General features: G+C 51.3%; 1 protein-coding gene across 1 annotated transcript; it reads right to left on the bottom strand.

Moving 5' to 3' along the window:
* Positions 1-13,233: 13,233 nt before the first annotated feature.
* BBA_04510 (bZIP transcription factor) lies at positions 13,234-14,132 on the bottom strand (the record flags this gene model as incomplete). The annotated part of the gene is made up of 2 exons (XM_008599607.1): positions 13,234-13,994; positions 14,057-14,132. The coding sequence occupies 2 exons, from the start codon at positions 14,130-14,132 to the stop codon at positions 13,234-13,236; spliced, it is 837 nt and encodes a 278-aa protein (XP_008597829.1).
* Between the last annotated feature and the right edge of the window lie 632 nt (positions 14,133-14,764).

Raw genomic sequence — 14,764 nt, 5'->3', positions numbered from 1 at the left:
TCCCTTTCAAGCCTTGCCGACGGATAACTTCCGATCCTCAAAAACCTACCGGGGTTCATCCCTGCCTAGCGGTTGACTTGCTATCCCGCCGGCCGGCCAAGACCGTGTACGTGCTTCATCTTCCTCGAAACGCGGCATTTTGCCCTCAATTCAACCTGGATGGCAAAAGACGCTTTGTCACGGGCGAAACTCCGGGTCAGGAAAGGCCGTGATGGGGCGAGTGGGCAGACTGCGACTGTTGGAATTATGCCTAAGCGAGGCCCTCTTCTAATAGCAGGTAGGCCACGACGGGGTGTTTGAGCAAGACATGTCGAGCCACTTGCGGCGGGATGAACATATTCACATAGGTTTGCAGATGGAGCTCAATAAGTGGAAATCGGACCTTTTACGATCGACCTGTACGTGTCAACTCCATGTTTCTGTGACCGGCCCGGGTTCTTGGTGAGGCGTGTAGAAACTGCGCGAGCAGATTCACAGAACCATTATAATGCAATGCACAGCCCATCTGAAACATGTTTCCTCTTCGCTCAGGCTACGAATAGGCAAGAGAACCACGCCATCCGTGTCCTGGTCGCGGCGCTTACCCGCGGGCGCGACTATGAGCTCTTGCGACCTCGAACCCCCCCCCCCCCCTCCACCCAAAAACTCAAAACCCGCCGTCACTGTCTTGCCGTAATCAACATCTATTTCGTCACTCGAAACCTCACGACTCAGCTTGTGATGGATGTTCAAGCCGCGTATTAGCTAGGACCCGTCGGCATCGCTTGTTTGTGTGTTGCTCCGCCTCCGCATGGGACTTTGTGAAATAAGCTTCATGTCGGGGCTCTCGAACGACGCGACCGCGCCAGCAAACGCAAGTGGGCAAAAAAGTAAAGCAAACGGGACAAAAAAAAGGAGACAAGATGCGAAACGTTGATCCCGTTGCGATCGGAATCGTACAAAAAGAGGAGCCCGAGAGGGCGACTTGCAAGAGTCATGGTGGCGGGAGATGGACACTGGGTACGACGCAGAGATCCGCGAGAGCGGGTGCTGAGGGTGGTGGGTGCTCAGTACACGATGCCAATGTTGATAATTGAACGAGGCGGGCTATCCGTCAAGATGTTGCAATCGACTTGATTCCTTGTAATAGTAAACACACAAACGCGTACTTGGTAGCTTAGTTGGTCGTGTGTGCGGCAATTGTGTGTAAGACGCCTTGGCCGGATACTTTGACCGAACCGCCGAGCGCCGATCAGCCAGCCGCACCACACCAGATGAATCGGCACCCTCCGTCCGACACACGGCTGAAAAAAATTGAGAGACGGGTGAAAATTTTGACAAAACTACTATTGAAATTAATAATAAAACTTTAAAAAAAAAAAGAAAGAATGAAAGAAAAGAACAGGCCAGAGAGGCAAATGAGTCGTCGCCACAGACCATTCGGCAATGACGTCGAAATGGCCACCGTCACCAACGCTATTCTTTTACCCGACGGCTCGAAAACGACCAACGGAGGTATGACAAAACAACAAAGTTGGACTCAATACTAATCTTCTATACGCATTGAAGTTGATTACACTTTTATTTGCGTTCCCTCTGGTGCGTTGCCTCATCTCCTTTGCCTCCTACGCATACATCCGTACACGCAATGGAATTGATGCACGGGGCGGCCGTCTTTGCCCTTGACGCGTGCGATCTGCCCCCCGCCACGTGGAATGGGAGCGTAGAAAATCGCGACCGGGGGGGAGGGGGGGCGTACGCCAAAATGAGCAGGGGGCAGGGGAGCGCAGGGAAGATCCTTGTTGTGGTGGATGAGATGGAAGACTTTTCGAACATTCTAAAACCCCTCTTGTCAAGCCCCAGTCGAGAAAGCGGGTATAGTCCATAAAAAACAATGCAAGAGCTAGCTTATGCACACGCCCTTTGCCCACCATTTGCCTCTTTTGCGATAGTCTGGCTGGGGTACTTGCAGAATGTATCTACAGACATGGAGCATGTATCTTTTTTCCTAGCAGTATCCGTACGGTCAGTCACATGTGCTTGTCTCCTCTGCCTTGGGGTGGCTTCACCACAACGGCCAAATTTCACACAAGGCGGCCTTTGCGCACGCCGGAAACTTGTGGCATTGAATTTGCGCATAGCACACCGGAATTGACCCAGCGGCAAGGTAGCAGAGGCAATTTCCATCATCTCCATCTGTACTTTTTCGTTTGTTGCTCGAGGCGGTGATGAGGCCTAAAGTTGGTCGTACCCGCTGCTACGTTGCTACGTCGGTCTACCGGTAAATTATGCTGGTGGATGCTTTCTTTTGCATTGATTTTCATAGTTCTCCTCTTTTTCTTCTTCTTCTTTTTCCACTTCTTCCGACTTATTGAAATAATCAAGATTGTTCCTGGGCGGAACGAGGACGTCATGTCCAATGCGTCTTGTTTTGGTGTGCGGCATAATTCCAGATTTAGCCGTCGTAATTGGGGCGCATATAGAGGATCCAGTACATACAAGTCCCCGAAGGCGAACGGCGATGGAGCCTTGTTTCGACAGAGGCATGAAATGATCACCAATCAAAGTATTCTCGTGCACTCGTCTGATCCAGATTGTACTGAAACAAGGATGAACAAGTTGACAAGAAAGACGCCACCGTTTGGTCGTATTTTGTCATTGCGGTATCTCGTCTCTGCATGCCCGTGCGTTGCATAGCAACATGGGTCAAACGGCCACTGCCTGCAGGATCTCACGCCGCTAAACGTTTGGGCAATATTGACAAGGCTGAGAGAGCGACAAACTGGGGCTCTTTTGAGATTATTTAGCCCAAATGTACCAGCAAATCAGTCATTAGGCCTTGTCAGGGTGGCTAGCTGTCTGGCTAGTGGCTGGCTACCGAGCCATCAAGCCCCTGCCTGCCCCCTCCCTCTCCCCATTGCCTTTGTTGCAGCTTTGATTTTTTTTTGTTTTTTTATTATTATTATTTTTAGATGAACCTGATTCAAAATGCAAAATGCAAGCCAAGGGCTCGCCGATGCGCCCAACCTACCAAGAATAAAACAGAGGCACAGACGATGACTGGAATGCACAACATCGAGAAGAAGGGGGGGGCGCAGAGGAAGCAAGGGCATTCTCCACGTCACCAACGTCTCAACTTGAAACAAAACTGTTAAAATTGCAAGGTAACGATGGCTGTTCTGGGAAGAAAGGAGGAGTGGCTTGCATCATCTGGGGATACTGGACAATGTCGGTTTAGCCGCGCAGAGCGTGGTTTTGAGTCCGAGCTATACGTAATCCGCGCGCTGGGAACCTCGACAAGAAAGAGAGAAAAAAGTAAAATAAAGAGAGCTGGAGGCGGAGGCAAAGGACGTCACCGCTTCTCCCAAATCGAGGCATTTTCGGCGCCCTTGGTCGTTGGCGGGGGACCTTGGTAGCTTGGGGGACAGTTGCATCACGATAATACGAAGTCGCTGCAGGGCCATCAAGTCTCAAATTCCGATGACAAGGGCTCACTATACCGTTCTGGCGCAAACACGCACGTACCCTCTTGGTTGCTCCCCTCGGTGCGCCGCGAGTGCCGGTTATCGTCATCGTTTTTCTTTTTTTAATCTTGTCTATGCCTGAAAAGATTTGAGGTTGCATTCTCGGCACACCGCTCGACATGTGAAGCAAGCAAAAGACGTACGTGTAAATGAAGAAACCCGCCCTTGTTTTTTTTTTTTCCAGAGTTAGACGCAAGACAACTCTCACGTCTTTTTGCCTGCGCAATCTTTCACTGAACCAACCTGTTACCGCAAAGCACGCACCGCCATGGGTTCTAGCTCGTTTCTGGAGCGCGCTGCCAGACCGTTGGGTCTGCAGCTAATATTATCAACTAGCCAACCACACCAACCCACTGTAGCCAACCATCAACCAATTTAGTTGTTGCAGTAGTAGCCTGTCGCTCGGGGACCACTCAAAAACCACTTGTCCAGTCAGAATCTCCCTCTGCCTCTACATCCCATATATTGTCATGATCGTGCAGCTCAGCGGTCAAATAACGTCCCCGTGTGGGCGGTCTTTTAATCGGAAGTCGCTGCCGTCCACTCAGATTGACTCTTGGAATCGTAAATCTCCTTGGCGGCCAGCTATCGCGACATTGCGTCCCACCGCTTTGCATGTGCAAGTCTTTTTGCGAATGTGACGTTTTATCGAGCCTCTCATCGGCCCTCCCTCTTCTTACCGCTTCACATGATCGTCGTCGTCGTCGTCCGGGAGAGGCGGACAAGATGAACCTCCCAGCACGCGGAATTTAACGCGGTCCGTCGCAACCTCACACACAGGCGGCGACGGCGGTGGGCTCACGCGCGCGCGCACCCACGCCACAGCAATCACCAGACCGCATATGAACGAGCCCTTCACCCGTCGTCTCCCGTGCGAGCCGCGCCGCAGCACGCCAGCAGGCAAAAATAGTCCGTCGTTACACGAGATTCGAAAGATGTTACGCAAGATTCGGTGGCTTCTGTATGGACCGGCAATAGGCAACCTCGTACAAGGCGCGAGTTTGGTCAGGCTATCGAGACCAATCGGCGCTCCCAGCCTCGCATAGTGGTCCCATTACTGCAGCGCTGTTGGGAGCCTGCGAGCCTTGCGATTAGAAGGCAGACAATGTATCCGTACATTAACTGATTAGATAGAGGTGTACGTCGTTACTAGGTAGGGAGGGGGGGTTCGAAAACTCCCTTGTCGACTCCCTGGCGCTGTGGCGCATGACAACTCGACAAAGCCAAGGGTTGCCCTTTCTATGCAGAACTTCTAGAACAAAGTTCAATCTTGCTGCCCCCAAAGGACGAGCGCGCCCAATGCGGTTGCATTGACTACTAGGTAGTTTGGGGAAAGCAGACATATTGGTGCTGGCAAGACAAATCACAAAAACACCGCCGCAAGTCTGGCTCTCAGCACCCAAAGGCATCAAAGCATGATGATGATGATGATGATCCCCTGACGGTCTGACGGCATTAAATTTGGCATCCGGACAATGCTCGCAGTTTTTTTTTTTTTTCTTTTTTTTTTTCCTTCAGTGAGAGGAAAACCTCGTTCCGCCCACACACACAACCTTCTGTGCGCATTCGCCTACTAGCAAGTTTGTGGATGCCCATTCATTGTTGTTCAGTGGTGGTGGTGGCGTGTGTCTTTTTGTCTCGTCCAGCTCTCCAGATCTCCACACACACACACACACACACAACTCCCCCCAAGTTTCCCAACCATCTCCATTGCTTCCAGAAGCCCGGACCCCTGTTCCCTGTCAATCTCTAACCGGGATCAGCGTTTCGTGTTTTGCAACTCCGCGTTGTCCTCCCCCCCCCCCCGGGCGCGCCCTCGAATGCATCGTTACTGAACAGCGAGGAGAAGCAAGAGGAGAAAGCTTCTCGCTGGTCAGTTTGAGGACGATGGACCGAGGCCGAACGCCATGTTACATGGCAAGCAGAAAACGGCTGCAAGGGGGGATGTCTGACGGACCCTCGACGGAGTACTTGGGCGTGACAATGGACGCCCACATAACGAAAAGGCCTAGTTACAGGGCCAGCATACCACAACTGGGGCATCGTAGCCTCATTTTGCCGCGAGTTCAGCGCCTTGTGGTGCTTTTAAGACAACAAAGTGTTACCCTCCGTACGAGCCATGCATTTCGAGTATGATCGTGATGGGTGGCTGCATACCCTGTTCAGGCCATGACAAGAAAAAAAGACTGGCAACCTGGACATGCCCGAGTACGGACGTGCTCGACAGCCATGCTTAATGACGTCGGGGACACTTTTGTCTCAGTCGGCAAACTGCGAGGCGATCCTTTGTGCAGGGGAACAAGAAAACTTTCTCTTCACCCTCCTCCTTTGGGGCGCATTTCTGCTATGCCATGTCCAGTCGGAGGAAAGGGAGAGCAAGCCTTGCCACGCTGGAATGTACGGGCTACCAAGTACAGGCAGGGCATGACCGCCGCCTCCTTCACGCACACACCCCATATGAAAGCTATATTATTGCATATTTTTCCTCTGGACTCAAGCCCGACTTTTTACCCAGGGGAGCCCGGCTACCGCCAACGATATCCGGGCTTTACTCGCCCCTTTTTGCTTGCTAGTCCCCGCCGTCGCTTTATTAGTAGTTAAATTTGTTCTTTATTTCTTTTTATTTCTTTTTACTTTTTTTCTAACCGAAGCGAGTTTGCAATAAAGTTGTCCCACGCTATTCACTGCCGAAGGGAGGCTGGCTCGCCGGAGGTTTGAGGTGAGGCCAACGTCCCGGCTTTTTTTCCAAGCCGGAAATGGGTTTCCGAACCTCCGTCGAAATCTGAGACGGTGTCACATCGCTTCCAACGTCTAGTGGCTCTTTTTGACTTCTTCTTCTTTGATTCTGCCTTGGAGACATGGGGGGGGGGGATTTAGCGGGGCTTGTTAATTGCCTTGACATGGCGCGGGCCTTGGCTTCCGAGTTTAGTGAGTCCGTTTTGGCCTCGTCTAGGCTCATTCACAAGCTTAAACTCTAATCTTTTCTTATTTTCCTTTTTTTTTCTCTCTCTTAGTTGGCTTCAGGCTTCGCAATGACAATAAGGAATGAAGACTGCCCGATGTGTGTGGAGATGCGCATAGTGGACGCCGGCGGCGGAGCCTTCTAGATTTGCTTCTAGATTGTTGCAGATGTGGAGGGACGAGACGACGGCCAGGTAAAAGATGAGCAGTATTGTGGGTTTTTCTTTCCTCCTGTCCTGCTTCCCAGCCTTTAGACGGGTCTCCATTGTTGCTATTCAACGGGGCGTTGGGCGCTGTAATTCGCCTGCCTCTCATCCGTCTGGTCTCGGTTTGGGAGGGAGGGGGGAACAATGGGCTGCCTGCCTGCCTGCCTTCACGTCTTTATTGGACACCGTTTGGGATCGTTTTGGGCGGCGGTCAGGGCAGGATTTCAGGCCGGCGGACAGGGCATTGACCATTCAACTTGCAACAGCTGAAGAAAGGCAGGCAGGGGAGAGCGGTGATGAAGATGGCATAGCTTGAAATCGACGTGCAGTTTGTTGTTTATGCAGTTGAGAAAAGGGCCGACGGCTCCCTGATGATGCGACCCCTTGGACCCCCTCGGTGATGCGCCGTCTTTACCTGTTACCAACACACACACACACACACACGCACGCACGCCCGCGCCGTCTGCTGCCAGTCGGGTTCTTTGTGCTCTTCATGAGCCTCCTCCAAAGGGGACGTGCTGTATCTGTCTCACGAGCCCTGCAAGTCTCGTGTCAGCACGTGAGAACAGCGATGGCATCTTTGAGCTTCCCGGCCGGCAAGCTCGGAAGGCGTGAGCTTGATATGAATAAGCGGACTCCGTACAAGCTAGGTACGGCGTACCAAGTGCCGAGCTACCAGTAATAACAGCATACACTCCGTCGGGCCCCCGCGGCCAGCGCATGTATAGGTAGTAACCAACCAAGGGGGTGACAAAAAAGCTGGCCCATTCTCGCAGGCGTCCGCATTATACTTTTAACGAAAGGTGCATAGAATAGAAAATGATAGAAAATATTTAAGAAACTAATAAAAGATATAAGAGATAATTTAGACACTAAAATTTAATCTCGTCTTTATTTTAGCTAGATGGACATTTTCTAGGATTTATTAAGAATTATTTAAATATAGGTAGCTAATCTTCAGTACTCCCACTGTAGGCCATTTTTTTGTTACCCGCGTGCCAACCACCAAAGCTCAATTGCCCCAGAGGGAAAAAGAAATCATCCACACCAAGTATTTACTTAAAGGGTTCTATGTTCGAAACCCCCAAGACATTTGTAAGCGTCGCTGCATTTCAGCTCATCGCTTGACCAGAAAAAGCCTGGTCGTTTAGTCTGCGGGCGGGCTACAGTTATTACTTGACAAAGCAGTCAGCGTGCAGGATAAGCCAACTTTAGAGCCTTCTCTGCTGTGGCTGCACCCTGCCTGCGTAAACGATGCCTGGTAGCGTGGGCTAGTTACGATCAAGTACCTACCTATGTTGGACGTGTATGCCATCATCTTTTTTGTAATCGCCGCCACCTGAGAGGTTCAGTTTCAGTCCTGCCAGCCCGGACAAGATGCGCTAGGACAGCGGAAAGACCAAGCCAACGGTTTGTTGATATTGTTTGGCTTGTGGCATTGCCGCTGAAGATAATGGTGCAACCCGTGCACGCTGATGATGACCTGGCTGAGTTGATTGCGCCCGACGTTGCGCGGTCAGCCTCGTGGCAAAAAGCTCTTCCGATTCAATTTTCTTGAACAACATCTTTTTTCCTCTTCTTTTCCTCAATGATGGAAATGCCGAAGTGCAGCCCAATCCAGCCTCCAGCTGAGTAGAGGCAAACGCCCGTAAGCTCGATTCGCGACAACCCATTGTCAAAAGGCTCGCTGGCGTCAAGCTATTCAGCCACACATTGCGCGCCCTTTCTTGCCCTCGTCAACGACGGAAATTTCCGCCGCACACCCTCTGTATTACACCAAAAGATCACATTCAACTTCTTTCATTTAAGCCCCAGCGCAAACCAGAGGCGGAAAGAAAAAAGTAAAACGCCTCAAAACGCCTCCATCTCGTTAGCGCCTCTATCTGTACATACATAGCTAGGGGTGCTAGGGGATCGACATCGTGATCGGCAGTCGTGGTGGCTGGTGAGGGTTCGTCAGTGCGGAATGTCACAACTGAGACGCTCCAAACATTTTTTCACGTCAAAGCCACGCCAATGGAACAACTAATGCAAACGCTTTCAAGTCAAAGAGAGAAAAGAAAAGAAAAGAAAAGAAGAGAAATTGAAACGTGTTTTGTTGTGCTTTGTTTTGCAACGCATGGTTGACAACAAGTTTGCGAATCGCTCTTGAACAATGTGTTATTGAGCCCTGACCGCCACCAGCCACTTTTAGTCAGCCCTCCCTCCAGCACTTGCTTGACAGCCTTTTTTTGGCCGCCAATTCGATAGTCTATCACGTCTACAAACAATAGTTTATTTAGTCTATGGCTTAATCGTGGTCGATGAGGAGAGGGGAAACAAGGCCGAGCGTTTTCCCCCCCACCACGGCTTTGCAACGATCACCCGACTGCTTGGCACGCATTCCACTGCAGATTCATGACATGACGCCTTTGTGGTTATCGAGCCTATTGAGGGAGGGTTGATTTGTCTGGGCGGCCGCAAATGTGATTCCTCAGTACGATTAGCCGCCACTAGTTTTCCTTTGATCAGGCATCATGCTTGCACGATTTGGCGTCGTGGCGTTGGCTAAAAAGAAAAAGCATTTGTTGGCATGTAATCAGTACATCATTCAGCAGCCACAAAAGCAATCGCAACACAGACACACCTCGAGATGCATGGACGTCGAGTTTCGCGATAATCAGGCCCGAGGGGGTGGGTAGGTGGGCTTTCCGCTTCCAACGACCGCTTCGCTTGTAATACGTACTCGGTAATTACTCGATTGTACAATTCCGATAAATCAGTTGCCAGCAGGGCCAGTATCGAGTATCGGAAGCTCAGTTGAAACCTGCATGCTGGCTGCACACTAGCTCAGCCCAACAGGGGACTGACTGATTGACAGAGTGCGTGCAGCAGCAGCAGCAGCAGCAGCAGCAGCTGCTGCTGCTGCTGCTGCTGCCATTTCCGTTTGCATAAGCATGTCTTGATGAAACATGGCACAACGAAGGAAGGGGGCCCCTTAACACGCGCCTCGTGACTCTATTCGTACTGGTGCATTTCATCTCAGTGCGAGTGCGCCATCTTGCAAGAACCCAAAACCACTCCTAGACATGCGACATGGCAGGCCCTTGTGTTTCGCGGGGTGGGTTCATCGCGTTCCCGAGGGAGGGGGTGGAATCGCGCTCGCGGCCTTCTAGAAGGTGGGATGCCTCGACACAATGCTATTGTGATTGGTGTGGTGTAGCGTACTGATTGTGCAGTGGTGTGGTGCGGTGTAATGTGGTCTGGTGTGGTGTATTTGTGTGCTGTCGCGGGCCGCCAACAATCTGCCTAAACGCAAGGGTAGGTAGGTAGCATCTCAGCAGAACAAGGTCCTCTTCCCTTTGCCGACTCATTCATCGACATATTCCTTGATCTCTTGACAGCCATTTCAGCACTTGTCCGCCATTTCACACAAAAAAAATGTCGTCTCCGCCACAAAACCCTCTTACCGCTGCCATCTCGGGCCTTTTTTTTGCACATCTACGATCCCATTAGCCGTGCAATAGCCGAACCGTGGAGATGGCGCGCCGCTGGTGGGGGTCCGCCGTGCATACAACGTACATGAACAAGGAAGGAAAAAAAAAATTGAACGATGGTGAGCACAAATGCGAGCGAGAATTGGCAATCTGCATGCAACCCCAAAAAAAAAAAAAAAGGTTGACGCCACCCAAAAAATGGCATATCACCGCTCGTTTGGATTCGCAGCACGTCGAGAGGGCGTGTGCGTGCATGCGTACGTGCGTGCGTGCGTTTTTTTACAAGTCACCACATGATTTACTTGCTCTTTGCTAGTCATATCTGCAAGGTCAATCATGTTACTATTCATTGATTGACATTGTGAAAAAAAGAAAGAAAAAAAAAAAAGAAAGAGGGCCTATGCTCCCTCCCGATGGGCTGGTTCCGTCAATAATATACCGAGTTTGTTATCAAAACGTCACACAACTCGACGGAATTCCTTATCCGTCGCCCACCATTCGGGTACAAAAGGCATAATACACAATTGGACAGAGACGGCAAAGAAAGAAAAGGCAAATGGACCCTGGTTCGTTTTCGGCACCGAGCTATCGGTTATCCCCCCCCCCCCCCCCTCGATTCCCTCGATTGTCCGATTTACTTTTTGATTCGGGTCGATGCTAGCAACCAAGGGGGCCTTTTTTCTTTTTCCCACACAAGCTGTCGCTTCTTTCTCCTTGCTCGCTCCGCTAACAATGCAGGTCATACATGTATGTGTACATACCCGCGGCGGGCAGACCAGCCTATAACTACGGGTAATAAGGGTTATCGAGCCAAAACCAGCAGCGGGCAATAACTTATAGGGGCCCAACATATATGATCGACCGCATTGTCTACTATTGGTTTCATTCGTGCAACTATATTTCGGCTTTTTCTTTTTAACCTTGTTGTTCTCTAATCTCCTCTTTTCAACTCTGCCTATTGTACTTAGTCAAGTTCCCGGCCAGCACATCACATCGCGTAGATACCCGACCCCCCTCTCTCTCCCTCCCACCCTCCCATTTTTTTTCTTCTTGACATGGCAGCGGGCCGCAAAAGCTATCCGCTTGACAACAGTTCAGAAAAAGCCACTTCTTTGGTTCCCACGGGCATGGTTGGCCTCCCCCCCCTGTCAGAGGACGTCTGTGTCCTGACGTGTTTTGCACCATCGTCGGGATCCTCCCCCCCCCTCCCTTCCCTTTTCCCCCCCTCTTCTTTGCGTCAACTTTTCGTGTACTCCGCTGTTGCTCTTTCTGTCGTCTTTTGAGAGAAAGTTTACTCATGACAGGCCTCCAGACGATTGATGGCACGTAACAGTTTGAGAAGCCAAGACCAGATCATTGGTTCCGTAGTCACTAATTCTTACAACGTCCCCCCTCCCCCATACAACTCTTCCCTATTTACCCCTCCCTCCCAAGATGGGAATGGCAATTGAATAGGAAACAACCCATCGTGCTTTTGTCATGCATGGGTACTATCAATGTTCGCAGAGAACAAGCCCACACACACTCTACCATCTCATTCGCAGAACTTGCTTGTTATCCACTCTGGCCGTCAAAGCGCAACACACAGCCGTTCCCGCCTGGCAATTACGCCCTCGAAACCCAATCTCATCAACGATAGATGCCATCAAACTAATCATCAGTAGAACTTGCCTTGCTCTCTGCATCAAGAAATGTAAACCTAATCCCCCATCTTCTACCCAACACGTGGACTGCTGAGTCTGCATCGGCAATCACCGCACAAACACATACAACACATACATGCATGCACACATGCACACATGCCGAATCAACGGGAGTCTCTCACTGGTTCAACCAATTTGTCGTTGTCGGTTCTGCATGCCATGACTCCAATGAGCAGATACAGCTCTTCCAACTCCAGACGCCCACCACCGTACGGGACCCCTCCCTCCTCTTGGCTGACCCTGATTCGTTGGCATCTCTTTTTCTGCTTTGGGGAGGGGACGCCTCCATTGCTTCTATTGACCGCACTTTCGCGCTCTGCTTCATGTTGCCATTGTTTCAAGTGCCCATATGGCTCCTTGCGCTTCTCCTCTTCTGCTTTTTCGTTTATTTATTCCTTTTTTGATTTTTATTTTTATTTTTTATAGTTTTAGGACACCCCACCACACGCTGTCAAAAGATGTTAAAAATAATCGAGATGGATTTGGATCCCCTGTTTCTTCTTCCCTCCCCTGGTCGCTTTTTTTCCATCATTTCTGCAATGTCGCCCTACAACGTTGTATCTATGCTACCTCGTTGTCGTTGTGGGCATCTTCCTGGCTGGTTGCTTGTCGGTCGGCTGGTTTCCGTACACGTACAGAAACCTTGTAGAGCACGTCATACTCGGACGACAGATATGTAGCCGGGTAGAACAAACTGCGTAAAAAAAGACCGGCAAGACAGACCGCTAAAAGAGACTGGGAAAACAAAAAGGTAGTATTCATGCTTTCTATGCAGAATATGAACTAAATGATTCAGTTCAAGTGATAAACTAGTATCTTGACAAAATCAATGCATGCTATTCCCATCCCAAAATGTATCTGCCGAAAAGCAACAGTTGTCAAAATAACTCCGATATCCTGTCTACATATTTGTAACCCATTGTCATGTCATAAGCACCGCTGGAGTTGCGCTCCAATGCCTGTGCAGTGTCTGTTGCGCCGTGTCAAAATCAAGAAAAAACAAGGCTTTGCCCCCCCCCCCCTCCAACCACAATGCATAAACACTCAAGACCATGTTTGTCTCTTTTGATGCAACCCCGTTCCCAAAGAAGCTTGGAAGTCCTGCCAAGTTCAAAAAAACTCCAAAAGTAATGTTACAATTCTAGGCGACCTTTTTGCGCACAGAGCTTTCCGTTTTTTTTTCTTCTTCTCAGAGGGTGGGCGAGTACTTGGCGTGGAGCGTTATCGGAGATGGTTACCGTGAGAGGCTGACGAAGCGTAGTCGCCATCTCTCAGTAGACAAGAGATTGCCTTGAGTAGAGCTGTTTGCGCCGCCAGTCATCCGCCAGTCATCCGCCCACTCAAACCTTTTTATTCCCATCTCTCTTCATGCCGTCATGGCAGTCTATCGGGAGAGGCAGGCCTCGCCACTCTTGGACAGTTGCGAGTTGTAGTAGACGTTGTACATGGGCCAGTCGCCTTGGGATGAGCCATGCTGAGGAGGCTGCTGGGACTGTTGCTGGTGTTGCTGGGACTGTTGCTGATGCTGCTGCTGCTGCATGTAGACGGAAGTAGGGACGCCCTGCATCTGCATGTTGTTCATGCGAAACTCATCGAGGGACTCGAGGCTATTGGAGGTGGGCATCATGGAGGTGGGCACGCTGGTCGGGATGTAGCCGGAGACGTAGTCATCGGCCGAGGACGAGGGGCTGGAGACGTTGGAGCTCATGTGCGAGGGCACACCGGCTGCCCACGAGTCGACACTGCTGCCGGACATGGCGACGTAGTGCTGGCCGTAGTCGGGCAGGGGGTTGTAGTCGGCCGAGCCGGCAAGGGGAGACATTCGGGGCGAGGGGGCGGTGGCGGCGTGCGGAGTGTGCTGCTGCTGCTCGTCGTAGCCGGCAGTGGCTGAGTAGGGCGACCCGGCCATGGACATGCCCATCGACTCGCGCAGGCGGCTGAGCTCGTCCTCGAGGGCCTTGTTGCGGCGCAGCAGGTCTTGCAGGGTGCGGTCGCGGTTCTGGTGGCTGCGTAGCTCCTCGAGCTCGCGCTCCAGGCGCTCAATGTGCTCCTTGGTGCGGGCGCGGATGGCGCGCTGCGCCTCGCGGTCGTTGGCGCGCTTGCGGGCCAGCTGCGACGGCGTAAGGGTCGAGACACTGCGGGTGCCTGTGAGAGAAGCAAGTGTCAGCTGTGACGTGTGGGGGAGAGACAGAGACAGAGGGACATACCCTTGCGCTTGGAGGACTTGGAGCTGGAAGATTCGTCTGAGAGGGGACGTCCCATTGATGTCGTGGTCGAAGGCATATTGAGTATGGCTGTGGTGTGTCTGTATCTGTGGCGGCGATTGGCGAAAAGCTAGAGGCAGCTTGTAGAGCAACGGCTGTTTGTTAGTGTTGTTGTTGTTGTTGTTGCTATTGGTGGCTTGTGTGCAACAGCAAAGCAAGTGGTATCAGCTGTTGAATGATAGCTGTGATTAAGTAAAACAAGTCAAGCTGATGTATTCTGGAAGCTGTGGAGAAAGGGTATCGCAAGGGGGATTTGCAGTGTAGAATTGAGTGATCATGAACAAGATCTCGGGAGCATGGGTTAAGGGCATCGCAGTTCCTTTATAAAAAGCTGCGTCTTCGGGCTGGATGGCGGGCATTGGAGTGAGAGAGAGAGAGAGAGAGGAGTGTGCGTTACGTGTGTGTGTGCTGAGTGCTCCCAGTCAAGCTCCACACCGGGGGGTGTGGCTTGAGGGGTGTGGCGTTCTGTTAGGGTGTGGTTTTGCCAGAGGCTCCACAGTGGATCATTGCAGAGGGGGTTGTCCTAGTGGAGCGGAGAGGGAAGGGGGGGCCTCTGTTCTGCTACCTGGCCCCGCTGTTTTCAGGGTGTGAGAGAGGGAGGGCCGTCAAAGTCTATGCACAGGCATCACAGGGAAAGAGAGTGAGAGAGTG

Source organism: Beauveria bassiana (genome assembly GCF_000280675.1).
Source record: "Beauveria bassiana ARSEF 2860 unplaced genomic scaffold BBA_S00010, whole genome shotgun sequence".
In the NCBI taxonomy this organism is placed as follows: domain Eukaryota; kingdom Fungi; phylum Ascomycota; class Sordariomycetes; order Hypocreales; family Cordycipitaceae; genus Beauveria; species Beauveria bassiana.
The sequence above is the reverse complement of the archived record's forward strand: the minus strand, read 5'-3'. Positions and strand labels throughout refer to the sequence as shown.